The sequence below is a fragment of the Spermophilus citellus genome (assembly GCF_964194105.1).
Source record: "Spermophilus citellus genome assembly, chromosome: 9".
In the NCBI taxonomy this organism is placed as follows: Eukaryota; Metazoa; Chordata; class Mammalia; order Rodentia; family Sciuridae; genus Spermophilus; species Spermophilus citellus.
Genome location: NC_138191.1, coordinates 109,952,288 through 109,970,276, shown reverse-complemented (window position 1 = coordinate 109,970,276; position 17,989 = coordinate 109,952,288). Strand labels below are relative to the sequence as shown.

Here is a 17,989-nt window from a genome sequence, read left to right as displayed (position 1 = left end):
TCCTCAGCACCACATACAAAGATGTTGTCTCCGCCGAAAACTAAGAAATAAATATCAAAAAATTCTCTTAAAAAAAAAAGAAAGAAAAAAGCCTGGAAACTTCAAGGAAAGGAAGTAACAGGGAGGGCAAGTAAATAAATAAATTAATGCTCTGACTGGCTGACCTTGGCCAGGTTACTGTTTAAGGATTAAAGGAACCAAATACTAAGTGAGGACTGGCATTTGTTTGCTGTTGCCAGATTTACCTCCTGAGCATTTTCCCACGACTAGTGGAAACATTGGTTGCAGAATCTGGGCAACTAGATCAACTGACCAGGAGATTGACACCAACATGTTGACAGTCCAAGGGAAGAAGGGGGTATTGTAGCCAGATCAGTTCTTCGGGTGTGCCAACCTCACTGAGCCCTGATTTTCCTGAGCCAGACCCAAGATCGTCTGCTCAATGTATAAGATCTTACCATATGCAATGGGACTTTCTGTTCAATTCACATTCAACTGTTCTGCATACCCAGCTAATCCTAAACTGCTGAAGAACAGAATAAGTAGGGTCTTTCTAACATATTCACATCCTGAAATTACATGCAACAAAAACTGGAATTTATTGAATAAAACTGACATGGGCAGCACAGAGGCAGTTTTGTGGAGATTTTTTTTCTTTATTGCGAAACTTAAGACTTGGGTACATCAAATAAAACCAATTTCAGGGGGAGGCAGGTAACGACCAAATCCCATAGTAGAAAAAAAAATTAACACTGTCTGGGCTATAGTAGAACCCAGAAGAATATATTCTTATAATTGAAAAATTCTAGGTGTTTTCGTAATTGACCTTTTGATACAAAATGACCTAATAAATTTGCAACTTGTGGTTCTTGATGTTGAGGTCCATAGGACAAGCTAGGAAGTCTTCAAACCTTGAGCTGATTTCCACCAGGGGTTATTATTTGGCTTTTGAACTCTGAAATGAAAAACACCATCACAAATAATCAAAAGAATTTTAGCAAATCCTTTTTGGCTGATAAAGGTATCCTCAACTTGGCATAGCTGAGGGCCCTTTACAAAACAACCAGTTTCTACCAACACACCAGCTGTTGCCCTTTTCAAATAATTTTTCTTGGCTTTTGTCTACCTGGAGGTGCCTACCAGTAGTCCTAGTTAAGCTGCATTCACCCAATTTCCTACAGAGTCCTCGGGCCGCCTAAGTCAATGAACAAACCCTATGTAACTCTCCAACTACACCATCATCTTGGACACCCAGGTGTTTGTTTCTCTTCCTGTCGCATTTTCAGAGCTAAGCATTAAGTATGTACACATATAACCTCAATGGACTAACTTAGCAAAAATGATACTTACAGCTGGGATCTAATTATGAAAACTCCTTGTATATTGGATCACTATCTCAGGACAATGAGGTAACTGGGGCATAAAGGATTGAAGACTGAACCCAGGGCTTTACACATGATGATGTGTTCTATTACTGAGCAACAACCTCTACCAATAATTATTTTTTTAAATAATATAGGTAGACATCTTTATTTTAATGTGGTGCTGAGGATCGAACCCAGTGCCTCATGCATGCTAGGCAGGCACTCTACCTGAGCCAGAATCCCAGCCCCTAGATTTTTTTTTGGTGTTAGGGATTGAACCCAGGGCCTTGTGCATGCAAGGCAAACACTACCAACTGAGCTATATATCCCCAGCTCCACCAATAATTTTTAATATTTACCTTTTAGTTGTAGTTGGCCACAATATTTACTTATTTTTATGTGGTGCTAAGGATGGAACCCAGGGCGTTGCACGTGCTAGGCGAATGTTCTATTGCTGAGCCACAGTCCCAGCCCCCAATAATTCTTAATCAAGATCTGACCAGGTGTTCTTCATGAGGAAACCATGGGATTCTCAGTGTTGCTATAGACTGGCCTTGAAGTCCTGGGCCCAAGTGAATCTCCTGCCTTATCTCAAGTACCTGGGCCTATGGGTGCACACTACCACACTCAGTTCTCCCAGGTTTTTAATTTACAACCATTATTTTTCTTTCCATAATAACTGATCCTAATAACAGAAAGGCTTAGGTAACAGCCTGCCAAGTTTTCAGGTTATATGGCAGAAAGCAGGGGTAGTGGTGCATGTCTGTAATCCTAGAGACTTGGGAAGATCTGAAGTGTAAGTCCAGCCTGGGCAACTCAGTCATATCCCATCACAAAATAAAAAGGAAAAACAACTGGGAATGTAGCTCAGTGGTAGAGCACCCCTGAATTCTAACACAAACAAAAACTGGCAGGAAGTGAAAAAGCCAAACGTACGGTTTTTCCTCGTCTAAGAGGTAGCAGCAGCAACAGCGCCCACCTTCTGGGCAGCTTCTTTCTTGGCATGATGAGCTTGTAGAACCGCCACGGCTTCATCCACCTATGAGAAATCTCCAGGTTGTCAGTGACTCAGGCAAGCCAGCTGGCCCCTCTCTGGTGCTCAGGCCCACTGGCAGAATATAGATGATCCCTGGGCTTCTGGTGCCAACAGCTTACTCACTATTCATAGCAGCAGACCCAACCACAGGTAAAACATGTCAGGGGGCCACAGACGCCTCTGTTACACATGGGTGTGCAAGTTCTCCCCACTCCCTAATCCTCCTAAGGGCTGAAGTCACAAGGTCTAAAGCAGCTCACCTTGGAGCGGAGAGACTCAGGGGACTCCAGCATGTGTAGCAGCTCAGAGTTATCAATCTCCAGCAGCATTCCTGTGATCTTTCCAGCCAGGTTTGAATGCATTGTTTGGATAAGTGGAAACAAACGTTCACCTGTGGGCAGGAGTTAATGAAATCTCAGTGGATAGATACTGGTGTCAAGGGTTGATCACTCCTCTGCAAGAACATGGGACACTCACCCAGCATCTGCTTCTGTTCCTGGGGTGGTGCTGCAGCAAGCATGGAGGCGGTCAGGGGCTCTTGCCCCTGCACATGGACTGCAGGCTGGGGTGCCTGGGAACCAGGACAGGCAGCAGGTTAGCAAGAAGAAAAGACATCTTCTCTTCTAACTATGTGGAAGAGAAGTGGAGGGGTAGCTATCCTTATTCTCAAGGAACTAATTTCCCTGAGAATCCTTAGGGATTTTTAGGGGTATGCTGAGGAACAGAACATAAACATACAACCATTTTCAATGAAATGGCAAGATATCAGAAGGGAAACTGGGCGGGCACAATGGCAAATGCTTGTAATCCCAGAAGACTTGGGAGGCTGAGGCAGGATTCAAAGTTTGAGGCCAGTCTCAGTAACTTAGTGACAACCTGTCTCAAAATAAAAAGTTAAAAAAAGGGGGGGGGGCTGGGTAGTCCAGTGGTACAACATCCTTGGGTTAGATTCCCAGTACAAAAGAAAAAAAAAAAAAAACAACCCTATAATGCCTACAATGCTAGGCAAGCTTGTGCTGATGTTTTTGATTTACCCAGTTACCCCAAAATAAGGCCTTCTGATAAATCAGCCACAGTGAACATCTGGATAGCTTTTCCCTAAAAGTTCCCTTTAGAGACAATTCTGGTACAGACAGGGCCAAAGGGTGTGAATATGTAACTTTTACACATATCATCTTCATTATACCAGATATTTTTGTTGAATCAACAGCTTTGGGGACTGTCAATATGGAACATTAATGCTAATCACAGCCCTAAAAATAAGGTGGTCTTGTTGGCAAATAAGACATTTTACTTGGAATTAAGCTCTGAGAAATCTTCAAGTTAGAGAATATGGGGAAGGAAGACAGATGATCTTTTGGCTGTCTTCCAAGGAACTTTTAGGCCTGAAGGCTGAGTGTGGCCCCACCACAGATAATTGCTACTGATTAAAAAAAAAAGTCATGCAGGGCACAATGGTGCACACCTATAATCCCAGCAATTCTGGAAGCTGAAGCAGGAGATTGCAAGTTCAAACCAGCCTCAGCAACTTAGTGAGACTCTCTTAAACAGGTATGTGGCTCAATGTTTAAGTGTCCCTGAGTTCAATCCCAGGTACCCAAAACCCAAAACACTTGTGTCTTTGCTTATGTATTAAAGAGCACAGTTATAGAAGTAGCAAATTTCAATTTAGGCAAGCTAAGCTCTCACCCCTGTCCCTCAACCCCTTAATATATCTCTGAAACTGAATTATTTTTCTTTTTGAGATAAGGTCTTGCTCTGTTACCTAGGTTAATCTCACTCCTGGGTTTAAGTGATCTTCCAGCCTCAGCCCTTAGACTATAGGATCATGCCACCATGCCCAGCTGAAGTTGAATTTCTCTTCTATAAGTTGATGTTATTTCCTGCCTTAATATCTCAAAACTTTGCAGAACAGTCAAGGATCAAACAGGCCAGTGGATGAAAAAGTTATATGAAGGCTCAAGGACCTGAACAAGTGCAGGTATGTCACAAAAGGAGAGTAGGACTTCTAGCTACTAAGGAGGCTGAGGTGGGAAGATGACAAATTCAAGATCAGTCTAGGCACTCAGCAAGACCCTGTCTCAAAAAGGGCTGGTGATGAGTGCTTGCCTATTATACCCCAGATTCCATCCCCAGTGCTGCAAAGACATGAAAACCAAAACCCAGGAAAGCACCTGTTTGCCTCCTATGGAGCTTTTCTGGGAAGAATTTCAAGCCCTTTAGTGACACTATTCAAATCACCACACAGAATACACACCCTATCACAGACTGGGCAATGTGATACCCACTGCATGAACCAAAGCCAAGCATCATTTTTGTATGTGTGGCACTGGGGATCGAACCCAGGGCCTTGTGCATGAGAGGAAAGCACTCTACCAACTGAGCTGTATCCCTAGCCAAGCACCATTTGGTGGGCCTCACCTGCAGAGGCTGTATGGCAGGGTGAGGGCTGCGGACACTAGAGGCATACTTGTATGGTGCTACAGCCCGAGGAGCAGCAGCAGCAACTGCAGCACGTGGTGCAAGGTTTGGCACAGCTGTTGGAACACCTGTGGAAAGGACAATTACAATTAAAGCCCATCAGTCTGGTCAAAGACCCGTCAAATCCCATCGTTCCCCCTTCTGTGTGCATCCAATACCACCTCCAGACTGGCAGCTGTCAGTCAGCCCTTGCTGGGCGGCACCAGCCCCACCAAAGTCCATAGCCAAGCGGTCCGGGCACTCAGACCCTACAACAGACCAGCAAATGCACATCAGTGTTGGCAGCAGATGTCCAACTGGCCACGTCCCAGGGAAGGAGAAATTCCAAAGCATGATCACACATGGGGGCCACTACTGCTACTTTCAGGGTTGAGCCAAAGAATAACATACAACTCTGTCCACATTTTGTAATGCAGGACTTACTCTAAAAAAGTTTCATTGTCCCCCCACCCTACTCTACCAAAAAACAGGCTGTCTCTCTGTAGTCATCCAGCTAGCAAACTTCTAAAATTAATCTTCTCATGAGTACCAATCAGTAAAGAATGTTAAATGTAACCAGCACACCTAGAACTCACATCAGTTCTGTTCCTGAATCAAGTACCTACCTAAGCACACAGGTAAGATGACAGGACCAGGACTCAAAAAAACTTGAGCCCAACAAACTGACCAAGTGAAGGAAGAGCTAGCCATCCTGACTCCCTCCTCCCCAGGCCACTCTCCTATAGGCCAGTTTGCTCACCGACTCTCTGAGTGGTAGTAGGAAGGCCACGAGAGGCCGGAGCATTACCAGTTGGAGCCAGATGGCGAAGAGTTGGACGAGGCCCAGACTGACGTATAGCACTTGGCATTCCTTGGAAGCCTGGTGAGAAGATAATAAGCGCTTACCACTGATAAGCAACAATGACCAAAAGCCAGGCTATGCCCTAGAAGGGACAAGTGCAAGAAAGGCAGGTAGACCAGGATAGGCATGATATCCTAGGTGACCAAATCACTGTTTTCCACCACCTACCTTGAGGTCTCCCACCTTGTTGCCAGCGTGGATTAGGCCTCATCTGTGCTAACTGGTTAGGTGTGTAATATGGAGGTCTTCCTTGAGCCTGTAAGGAAAAAGAGCACTAAGCCTTTTTATATCGCAGGCCTGAACCACATTAGAAGAAAACAAAACAAACCTCATCTCATTTTATCTCCCCTTACGACTCAACCTTAGCCTACTATTTGGAATAAAACCTACTCAAAGCCTGAAGGGTCACAGTTAGTGGGAGCAGTTTTACCCTACCTCTGCTACTGGGTATATATGTGTATGACCATGAGTAAGTACTTTCTCATTTTATTTGAAGAGTCTTTGACTTCTGCAGTTCCAATATCCAAAATCCCTTCTCTCCAACTACTGCAAACGGTCATGATCACAGGGCAGACCCACCTGTGGAACTGCTGGCACAAAGTAGCCACCAGCTGCAGGCTGGAACTGATTTAAGATGGCATTGGCAGGGAGTGCTCTCATCCCAGCTACCCGCTGCATATACTGGTTGGTCAGGTGAGCCTTTCTCTCTTCCTTCCTCTGGGCCAAGGCAACATACAGTGGCTTGGAGCCCACAATGCGTCCATTCATTTCAGTGACTGCTTTGGTTGCCTCTTCAGGAGATGAGAAGCAGACGAACCCAAACCCTTTGCTTCTTCCATCCTCCAGCATTACCTATAAATGAAACCAGCTACTAAGAAAAAGGTTTGTGTTGGGGATGAGGAGGGACAGCGTCAACAGGCTTGTTCTTCACAATAGTCAAAAATCCTGGACTGTGCTAAGTTACCATCTAAGCCAGAGTTCAACCCTGGCCCAGGATGTACCTGAAACCAACATCACAACTTAGGTTTTTTTTTTTAACATCCCCAGGTAAGCTAAAATTCCCCAACTACGATGTGGCTAATGGTAAAACTGGGAACCTAAACATGTTTCCTAATTCTATGAGACATCTTGACAATAGTGCTGAACAATTTATTTGTAGAATTCATCCAGTCCAAAACCTTGGTGGACGAAACCTGAACAGGCTCTCTTAGTTAGGAAAATGCTTTCAAATATCACATGTGGGCAATTATAAAACTCCCAGGTTACCAATGACTGCCACCTAATAGTGGCACTCAATGGGAATAACACAAAATTAGCTAGGAGTCAAACAGGGTTTCACTGAGTTGCTGAGGGCCTCGCTGAATTGCTGAGGCTAGCTTTGAACTCATGATCCTCCTGCCTTAGCCTCCCGAGCTGCTGAAATTACAGGCATGAGCCATGGCACCAACTTGTTATTATCAGTATCAGAGTTCACAGCATGGAGAACCTCCCAAAGTGGAAGGCATGAAAGTTAATGCATATATCAATCCAACAACTTTCTATCAATGAGGTGGGCAATAAGGTGTATATTATCAATGCCCTACCGTGATCTTGAAAATGGGGCCCCAGAACTAAAGACAGAATACTTTTGCTTTTTACAGTTGTCAATCTGCCTACTGTAGAGATAAGCCAAGTAAAGACTATTATGCCCTGCACTGATAGGGGACATTCAAGTGGGTGAGACAAACCCAGAGTTGACCTTTATCAGCCTGTCTCACCTGAAGGACTTTGGGATCATAACCTGATGTAGATACTGTCCTGCCTGATAATAGATGCAGCAGATGACACAAACTTTTAGATATCAGTCTCTTGTCACACGCCCAAAGTGCCAAGGACATGCAGCACACATCCCCAGGTGGCCAACATTCTCTTGCTCAGAGACTCAATTTTTTTTTAAATGAAGTTTTAAAATATCAAGCAAATGATACACATTATAAAACATGAAAAACCAAACTTTTCACTCCCTTTCCTTCTAAGTAAAACCACAGGAAAGTTCCCAACTCCAGCTCCAGAATCTTCAAAATACCTTCATCCTCAAGGAGAAAATGTGGCAGAGTTGTAGAGACAGGTCCCAAGACAAATGGAAAACAACCCGTCTGGATATCCTCTGCTCATAGTGTAGCACCATCTGTCCCCAGACCAGCACGAAGCAGCAGGAATGGGAAAGATCGGGTGCTTGAGGGCTAGAGAGAGTCATCACACTCCAGTGCTGGGAGACAGTGTAATATTAACCTAATGAAATGTCATTCTGCAGAGCATTATTCAGTTGGGTAACTGAAGGGGAAGAGGAGCTTGCTAGAATAATGTGATTGCTCTCTGAACTATCAACTCAATTGAGACTCTTCAATGAAACAAATGCCAACAAACCTGTAAGAGAATATTCCGCTCATCCCCTCAACTCTGTGCTAGGGTTTGAATCCAGGATCTCATGCATGTGCTGCAAAGGCTATGCCACTGAGCTACATCCCAGGAGTATTCTGTATTCAGTCCCCAAATCTCACACCAAAATACCTTAGCACTGGTGATTGATCCAAAAGGAGAAAACTCTTTCCTTAATTTCTCATCATCAATGGTGTCATCCAAGTTCTTAATGTAGAGATTCACCCCCTAAAGGAGAAGAATCATGTTAGTTGCACTTCTACATCACAGATTCTAAGACAGTGGTTTACAAATTGTGATATCCCTTGACCCAGCAGCAGCATCTTGGGTTACTTGTTAGAAAAATGAAAATACTTGGGCCTAATCCTAAACCATGCATTAGGCTCCATAGTTAGAACCAAACAATCTGTGTTTTAACAAGTTCTGCAGATGATTCTGGTGCTAGCCCAAAGTTGAGAAATTATTTCCCTAAGACTTAATGGGCCCATCAATGCATTCACTTTTTATCCTTCCCCACAGGGGCTTTGGCTGACCACTCATCTCTCAGTGTTACTCTCTGCCATCATTCCAAAGGGCCATTTTTAAGGAGCCTACAGTTAAGAGCAAATAACTTTTCTGTGCTGGAGATCAAACATAGTGCCTCACATATGGTAGGCAAATGCCCTACCACTGAGCTACATCCAAAAAATAACAAGCTGAGGCTTTTTTTTTTTTTAAGAGAGAATTTTATTTATTTTTTAGTTTTTTCGGCGGACACAACATCTTTGTATGTGGTGCTGAGGATTGAACCCGGGCCGCACGCATGCCAGGTGAGCGCACTACCGTTTGAGCCATATCTCCAGCCCCAAGCTGAGGCTTCTGAAGTAGAGAAGCCCCTAAATAAATTATCTTTTGCCCCTGTTCAACAATTCTTGTCCCATCTGGTAGTTCCATATTCTTGAAGAAGTGTAGACTCCAAGGCCCCAAAGAGTCTGATAAAGCTGGCTTTACAAATATTGCATACTAAACATTTGTAGGCTGGTCCAACACCACCTCACCTGGTATCGACTAATTCTCTCCTGTTTGAGCTGCTCAAATTTCCTTTTTAATTCAGCCTGGCGTTCTACTTTCTTCTGTGCACGGCCTACGAATATGACTTTCCCGCTGATTTCTTTTCCATTCATCTCTTCCACAGCCTAGAAAGAAAATGCCCATCCTTAAAACCAAATTGCAGAGGAAAAATGCCTTGCTGGGGAATGGTTTCTGTTTTTTCCAAGTGGTACTAGGGGTTGAACCCATGAACATTTTCCTGAGCTATATCCCCAGCCCTTTTTTGAGATAGGGTTTCACTAAATTGCTGAGGTTAGTTTTGAATTTGTGATTCTCCTGCCATAACCTCCCAAGTAGTTGGAATTATAAGCTTGTACAATTGCTTGTGGCTATTTTGGAGATAATTAAGTCCACGTACTGAGAGAAAACCTTTCTTACAGGACTAAAATTAATTCCATCCCATTTTGAAGCCAGCTAAAGGAATCTAAATACCTCATTTGTTAAAAGAGGTTAATATCTAAGTGGTGGGTTATTGGTCCAGATAATATTAAGTGGGCGATGACAATACAGTAGTACAAATACAAGCATGGTGGCATGATCACAGGTTGATATTCTGGTTGTCACTAAAAATTTCTCAGGTTCTTTTGTGGGCATTTATTGAAGTGATATATACGGAGAGCCTATCAAATTGCTTTGCTCCTAAGTAGCTGCTGTGCTGTAATCAGCTCAACTCTCTGGGTTTTAGTTCCCTCATCTAGGAATGGGAATAAAACACCTGCCTTATTTGTTCAAATGATATGCAAATGCTTTGTAACTAGGTAAACAATGTATAGGTAGAAACCCGAGATATCCTAGAGTACAATAGCTGCATTCAATTCACTGCTACTCAGGATTCCTGCTCTTTAATGAGCTAAGCAACACCCTGTCCACACTCTGGATTCACCTCCTACAAATTCTTCCCAACCATTGTGGTACTCTCACCTTATTGGCATCTTCATGTTTTTCATAACTCACAAAGCCAAAGCCTTTGGATTTTCCACTGGGATCTCTCATCACCTTCACACTTAGGGTCTTACCTGTTCCCAAAAAACAGAACTATTAGTGAAACCCTCTACTACAGCTTAAGGAGACAAAGCATCTCTCTAGGAACTTGAACCAAACCTTTGACTAAACCTAGATGGATCTAAGACAGAAAGAGACACCATGCCTAATTCTTTCTGACCTAGTAGCTAAGATGATTGTAGGGACAGAAGGAGAAAGGATAAAGCAAAGGCCTGGATCTATCTCTATCCACTTTATCACAGATAAGTGTTTTATTTCTGGGTCTGAGTGCTTTGTCTCTTAAGTAAACTTAAAATGATTCTAGGGCTGGTAGACTACCTAAAGGAACAAGTGGGGGCAAGGACCCCAACTTACCAAATTGGCTGAACAGCTCTTTTAGACTCTCATCATCTATTTCTTCCCCAAAGTTTTTGATATAAACATTGGTGAATTCCTTAGCTTTGGCTCCAAGTTCTGCTTCCCGTTCTTTTCGAGACTTGAATCTGCCCACAAACCTACAAAGAAACCATGAAAAATAGTGATCACCCAGAAGAAAAAAATATGGCTTCCTGGGGCCCAAAGGAATGCAGGTTAAAGGCTGACAGGAGAGGTTAAAACACATGAGGTCCCCATCCACCACCAAGAGAAGCTCAGAGATGTCCCAAGTCCCCAGCAGAAAGAGAAAGAGGCAGGACTACCCTGCGAGGACCAGCCCCAGGGCTCCTGGCTCAGACCAGGGCTACTCCTACCACATCATACTGCCTTCGTGAAGAAACCTGACGACCAGGTTTTAAAAACGTCATTTCTGTGCATCTATGTAAATGCATAGAAAAGGTCTGGAAGGACATAAACCAAACTGTTAACAGTGGTTAGTCTTAGGAGCGAGATTGTTGGAATGAAGAGCTAACTTTGGTGGGATTTTTTTTGGCAGTACTGGAGACTGAACCCAGGGGAACTCTACAACTGAGCTATATCCACAGCCCTTTTTTTCTTTTTAAAAATGAGAGTGACTTGCTAAGTTACCCAGGTTGGCCCAGAACCTGCAATCCTCCTGCCTCAGCCTTAAATTGCTGGGATTACAGGTATGTGTCACCACATCCAGCCAATCTTTCCTTTTTACTGCATTCATTTTGGTGTACTAAAAAAAAAAAAAACCCTCTGTACATTGAACATTTTTCTGTTTCTTTCTAGTGATACCTGTACAACCCCCACTAAGCACAGAGACATTATAAACAACCAATCTTCTGGTCTATTCAACACCACAAAGGACAGAGATGACTTTCGCTTATAAGAGCCAAGGTGTATAGTCCCTTCTCTTCCCAGCATGGCTCTGAATCCCCTCTCCACATTCCACAGTAATAACCACACCAGAGCAACAAGATGTGTTATGAAGTGTCCACAAAGGAATGGGGTTTTTCTTTGTAACCAATTTAAGTATCACTGTGGAGCCAGCCTTATATTAGTCAGTCATAGGTTAAGAGAATGGAAAACTAGAAGGACAATTTGGCATCAACAACCAGAGACCCATGAACAGAACTGAGTCAAAGGACAGCCAAGGTCGCAAAGCTAATATACAGCTCCTGGCCAGCCCAGGGCCCTCTCCACTCTGCTGCTGGCCAAGGCCCCTGCTCAGAGTGGGCTTAGAGCTGCCTTCCAGCCAGCCCCAGTTGCCGATGCTCACAAAACCCACAGACGGATGCCTTTAAGGGAGAGGCGGCAGGCAGGCCATGGCTTGGGCAGGGAGCCCACCTTGGCGAGTCAAAAGAGCTGCCATGGCTCAGGCAGGGAGACTCACCAGCCCTGGAGTGGAGAGGTAGGAGCAGGCCACACTTGGGCCGAGAGAACCAGTAGCCGCCTTGTGTGTGCCAGTTAATACCGAGGTGGGGCCACGGCTGGCTCATGCGATGGTTGTTGCTCCAGACTGGGACACTCACACTTTGCGGTCATTGAGGAGCATGCCATTCATCTTCTCGATGGCCTTGTCGGCAGCCTCTTGGGTCTCGAAGTGGACAAAGGCATAACCCTTAGAGCCGTTCTCATCACACACTACCTGTGTCAAAAGAAAAGGCAGACCACTTTAGCACCACTCATCAGCTCCAGAGATGCTTGCATGGTCCAAGGCAGCCAACTCTATCAGCTATGCTCTAACATTTAGCCCAGGACCAGGAACCTTGCATGTACACTACTTACAAATGGTTACTGCCAGTAGGCTGCTTCTGTTTCCAAATAATGATCTCTTGTTCACTTTTATTAGAAGAATTTTAGTTTTGTGTAGTGTCAAGCATATAAACCATCATTATGTATGTTTCACAAAGCACTCCACATAAACAGAAGGCAGGCACAGTAGTGCACACCTGTACTCCCAGATTTGGGAGGCCAAGGGAAGATGACTGCAAATTTGAAACCAGCCTAGGTAATTTAGTGAACCCCTGTCTCAAAATAAAAATAAAGGCTGGAGACAGCCAGGCACAGTGGTATACATCTCCAAACCTAGTGACTCAAGAGGTGAGCCTGGGAAGCTCAATGAGCCCCTGTATCAAAGAGAAATAAAAAGGGCTGGGGATGCCAGGTGCAGTGGTGCATGCCTGTAATCTCAGTGGCTTGGGAGGCTGAGACAGGAGGATCACGGGTTCAAAGCCAGCTTCAGCAATGGTGAGGCGCTAAGCAACTTAGTGAGACCCCGTCTCTGGTCATCACGTTTCCCTTATTCAAAACAAAAACATTTTGAGCTTCTAAAGCTAGAAAACAGAAAAGAATTTTCAGGATAAGGAAAGAATAAATGAACCAGAAAGCACCCACTGGTTATACTGGATTGTGCCAACATTAAACATACAGAACTTTAAAAATTCCATTTCCAGCACTTCGAAAACTACCATATACTCCCTTGACCCCAATTCCAAGCTAGCTTCCCATTTAGTATTTTAAGAGTCAATTATTCCACTGAAATCATTTTATCCATGCTTACCTTGCAGGACAGAATGTTCCCAAAGGCAGAGAAAGTATCATAAAGTGCCTTGTTATCTATAGATTTGTCCAGATTCTTTATGAAGACGTTTCCCACACCAGATTTTCTCAAAGAGGGATCCCTCTGAGACCACATGATCCGGATTGGCTTTCCCTTAATCACATCAAAGTTCATGGTGTCCAAGGCCCGCTCAGCTAGAATAGAGAAATGCATTTTAATCAAGGATGTAAAACATCAACTCCGGTGACTGCCATAAGATTACAAGAACAGATTACACCAATGTTTTTCTAGGTAATCACTGACAAAAGTCAACCCTACTGAAACAGCCTTCAAAGCCACCAAGATCAGATACAACCTCACTTTTGACTAAGCTTTATCATTTATAGAGACTTTGCAGCCTATGTCCACAGTGACTCAGGTAGGATGATTGTAATTATCATGATTGAACCCAGGGTCTGGTGCACAGTAGGCAAGTGTTCTGCAGGATGGCTAAGTTGTGCAGTTAACTATATATAGTATTTAAGAAATTAAAAAAAAAGAAATTATCATTTTCAGATACCATCCCTGAATTCAGTCCAGCTTCTTTAGTGTACTTGAAATTAAACCCAGGGCTTTCCGCATGGTAGGCAAGCATTCTAACACTGAGCTACATTCCTGGTCCTTTTTAAAATAGCTGGGATTACAGGTGTGCGCCACTGTGTCTGGTATCAGCCCAGTTTCTTAAGAGTTTCAATTTCAGGAGGGCCTATACTCGATGGGGTCTAGGCCTTTGGAAGCATTAATCTAAGTTCTATGGATTCTAGGAATTCAACTGCCCTGGTGACCGGATTCTCCACGCATTACATTGGGCACTTCCTTAGCTTCCAAATCAAGATCATGTAAAGGACCAAAGGCTATATATATGTGCGTGTTTATGTTACAGGTAACCCATCACCTGAATGCCAGAACACTTCCTTCCCTTCATTGGTGGCAACTTGTCCTTGTTATCTCAGTGACTGCACTAAATAAATGACATCACCCAGAACCCCTTCCACAAAGGAATTAAAGGAGTGCAGGAAATTATTCCTTGCCTCAAAGTATTTCATTTAAAAAGGGGACAAAACTCCAACTCTGCCACTCTACAGGTTCATCTATCCAATCAACAAAAAGGAATCTTTTCATTCATTTCCAACAATTTTCCACCTTCCTCAGAAGGTGCGCACATTTGTATGGGGGATGACTGGGGAAGGGGAGACAACAGTACAGATCCAAGCCAGAAAAGTCCAGGTACAGACAAGTTTGCTTGGTGGTGGCCACCTGATAAATTCAGCATGGGACCTCAAACTACTTTGTTAATTAGCAGTAAAGGAACTCATTCCAACACAGGTCCTGGTCTATTTCCAGACAGTACTGCATAGGGCAAGTCTGGCTAAGTCTGACAAAATTGGCTACACTTATTTATAGCATGGAGAAGTCCTACAGAGGTATGTGTTGGCAGACACACTGACCAATGGCTTCTGCTATCTCCAAGTGACAGGACTTTTATTAAGAGCCAAGGAGGCATGCAACAGCTATCTTACCCAATACCCCACCTCAGAAGTCACATTCAGCTACCTCCTTTGTGTTCCAAAGACAAACACAGCTCAGAGTACACTGGATTGACAGTAAGCAGCAATATTTTGTCAACTAGTCCAATTCTCTGTTCTCAGCTATAAGCTGGGCAAGTAACATTCTCTGCATCACGGACAGTGAACAAAGTAGGGACAAAAATAACAGGGACTTGAAGATCCTTTGACACAAAATGGCTTGTTTCTCCCAGTAATGGTCTCTGCAGTTGTTCCCTTTTAATCTGGAGTCACGTGCAGCCTCTGATTAAATTTCTTCTGGGCTCACTTGTACCACGCCTGCAGCATACCTCTCCACTGCTCAGACAATCTGGGTGGCAGAACTCTGCACTGGGAGTCCCAACCTGAACTCCAACTTTTTTGCAGTTCCTTTTCCTTCACTGGAGTCTTAATTTTCTTCAGATGGGATGAAGTAAAAAGATTCTGACAAGAGTAAGGAGCTGGCCCAGCACAAGTAGTGCTGGTGGCACCAACTTAAGCTCCTTGAGGCTAATGTACAAGATTGTTTCCTTTGCTTCCTACTTGCCCCAAGCCATCCCTTATCAGCACAAAATCAAGTTAAAGGTGGGAGGGGCTAGCAGTGTTGCAATCTGAAACTTCTGCAGGGCACTGTTTTTTAATAGGCCTGTGTTTGAGGGGCACGTGCCCATGACCACTGGCCAGGCCAGGGAGGTTCTGCTACCGCTCAACCTAACTTGGACAGAACCAGACATACGGGAATAACAAAAATCACTTCATTCAGATACGGATTTACAGCTTCCTAGCATTCCCGACCACCACCTTTACCACCATTAGTCAAGGTCATCTAGTTGGCAAGTGGTGGAATCAAGACAAACTCTGGCTGTGGAAACAAGCCAAGCTATGTGCTCAATACCTGCATCCTGCTTCCCACTATGGCTTCTGTGGCAACATGCTGTCCTGATGCCCCCTCCCTGGCAAGAGGGCCCTCCTTAGAAGATGACCCTTAATGTCCCGAGAGCCTACGAATGTGTAGGCACGACTTCTACTCACCGTCAGCTGGCTGCTGGAAGTTGACGTAGGCATAACCCAGCGAGCGGCGGGTGATCATATCGCGGCAGACCCGGATGGACAGCACAGGCCCGGCAGGACTGAACTTTTCGTACAGCATGGCCTCGGTGACGTCCGAGTGCAGGTCGCCCACGTACAGGGAGGCCATGGGGTAGCTGCTGGCGGCAGCGTTCATCTCCCCGCCCCCCACCACCCCGAGCCCCGCCAGGAGGACTTCTTACGGGGCCCACCGCAGGACAAAAGGGGCTTCTCTCGGAGCCGTGGCCCACGCCGCGGCTCACAGGTGGCACAGAGCGAGGCTGGGAAGAAGCTGCAGCAGGGAGGCTCAGAGGCAGGACGAGAGAGTTCGGGCAGCTCACACGGGACCGCAAAACCTCAGACAAAGGCTCTCAAAAACAATATGGCCCTCTCCGGGAGTTTGTAGTTTCCAGCTGTCCTGGCTCGAAGCTCCAAATTCCAAAAATTAAGGGGAATAAAAGCGGGGAATCCCCTTCCTTGGGGGTCAAAAATTCTTCAAGAGGCAGCCAGATGCTACCCACGGCGGCCTTGGGGACACGCGTTTCTCGATAAATATAGGCCCCGGGCTCCCGGAGGTTTAAGATTACAACAGCCAGGGAAGAGGGAAACTAAATCTTTGCGGGTGCCGACTCGGCCAGCCCCGGGCGGGAGGCGGCGGCGAAGGGCAGCACGGACACGTGGTGCGCCGGCCGGCGGCGGGGGCGAGGGCGCGGGGCTGCCACGCGGCGCGGACGCACGGACGGACGGACGGACGGACGGACGGAGGCGCGCGGACGCGGCAGGCCCTGCGCGCGAGCGGGCGGGCGGGCTGCTCACCACCGGACCGACGGACGGACACCGACGGACGCCGAGCGCGGCGGCGGCGGGCGCGGGCAGGCCGGAAGCGTGCGAAAGTGACTTCCCCGCGGGCTCTCCGAAGAGGACTCGCTTTTTCTTTTCCTTTTCTTTTTTTTTTTTTTTTAAGGTTTTGAAGCGTTTTCAGGTTTTTTTTTATCTTTTTCTCTTTTTTGCTTCAGGCTACTGAGCCCGAAAGCGGCGCAGACGGCGGCGACCCGGGGCGGAGAGAGGCGGCTGGGGCAGCCACCGCTCCATTTATACCCGCCCGCCCCGGGCGCTGCTGGTCGAAGGGCGCCTCGCGACCTGGGCGCAGTCGTGCCCGCCCACTCGGCCCGGGGGCCCGAGGCGGGGCGGCCACGCGAGAGCGACCCGGCGGGGCCGCGCAGCGCCACAGCGACCCCTGGCGCGAGGAGGACCGCCCTGCTGGCGTCTTCGGAAGACCCCAGGGCCTCTTTCCCGAATGAAGAGATTAAAATGCCCCTCCCGCCGTCATCCGGGAATAGGACCCAAAGGTGACCTACCCCACCCAAACGCTTGTTTAAAACATCCATGGAATGCATAATTGTAACATAAAGGGACATGAAATAAATTTCAATGAAATAAGAGGGCTCAATATGTAAATTTTCGGGCCCAAGTACACAAGCAGATATACTGAAGTATTCAGAATACCATGACCTTGAGGTAGCATGGTAGAGGGCGCTAGAAATGCTGTAATTTTTTTTATAGGATGAGTTTTTTTGATAAAATAAGCAAATTTTGGTAAGGCTTGGATAAAACAAAGCAGAATTATCCCTCCTGTTTACACGCCAGTGGCATTCATGGAGATCGTTTGTACTTAAGGACTCAAAAAATACTTTTGTTTCTCTGTAAAAGATTAATGCATAGGCTTGGGTAATTATAAAGTGATTTTTTGGTCTAGTGAAGGTCTAGCAGGTCATTTGAAAGTCATGTTACCTTATGGGACTATGTTACATGGGACGGTCTCCAGATTCCGCCCCCCACCCACCCTTTTTAATTTTTTTTATTACAGATGAACGCAATGCATTTATTTATTTTTATTTATTTTTACTTGGTGCTTAGGATCGAACCCAGTGCCTCACACGCGCTAGTGCTCTACCACTGGGCCACAACCACTGCCCCCAGATCCCTTTCTTTATAAATGCCAGGAACCGCCTTCCCATCTTCCTGACAACCAAAACCAGATATTATCAAAAGGCACACAGATATTCCTCTTGAAAATCACTTAAGTAAATGAATGAAGAAATATACATATTATATACTCATTCATTCAGTGTAATAAATGGCTTATTTATTACAGGCTACTGA

General features: G+C 45.4%; 1 protein-coding gene across 8 annotated transcripts; it reads right to left on the bottom strand.

Moving 5' to 3' along the window:
- Positions 1 to 575: 575 nt before the first annotated feature.
- PABPC4 (poly(A) binding protein cytoplasmic 4) lies at positions 576 to 16,982 on the bottom strand. 8 transcript variants are annotated; one of them, XM_081308961.1, is made up of 16 exons: positions 15,791 to 16,982; positions 13,176 to 13,369; positions 12,145 to 12,260; positions 10,586 to 10,725; positions 10,151 to 10,245; positions 9,178 to 9,315; positions 8,273 to 8,368; positions 6,302 to 6,574; positions 5,906 to 5,978; positions 5,621 to 5,740; positions 5,043 to 5,129; positions 4,822 to 4,949; positions 2,878 to 2,971; positions 2,661 to 2,791; positions 2,301 to 2,403; positions 576 to 955 (listed from the first exon to the last, which is right to left on the bottom strand). In XM_081308961.1, exons 1-15 carry the CDS (start codon positions 15,981 to 15,983, stop codon positions 2,314 to 2,316), a joined length of 1,968 nt encoding a protein of 655 aa, XP_081165087.1. In that variant the 5' UTR covers positions 15,984 to 16,982; the 3' UTR covers positions 576 to 955; positions 2,301 to 2,313. The 8 variants fall into 8 exon arrangements, with proteins under 8 accessions (XP_081165087.1, XP_081165089.1, XP_081165085.1 ...); XM_081308963.1 differs by having other exon boundaries at positions 5,669 to 5,740; XM_081308959.1 differs by having other exon boundaries at positions 5,891 to 5,978; positions 15,791 to 16,981.
- Positions 16,983 to 17,989: the final 1,007 nt, after the last annotated feature.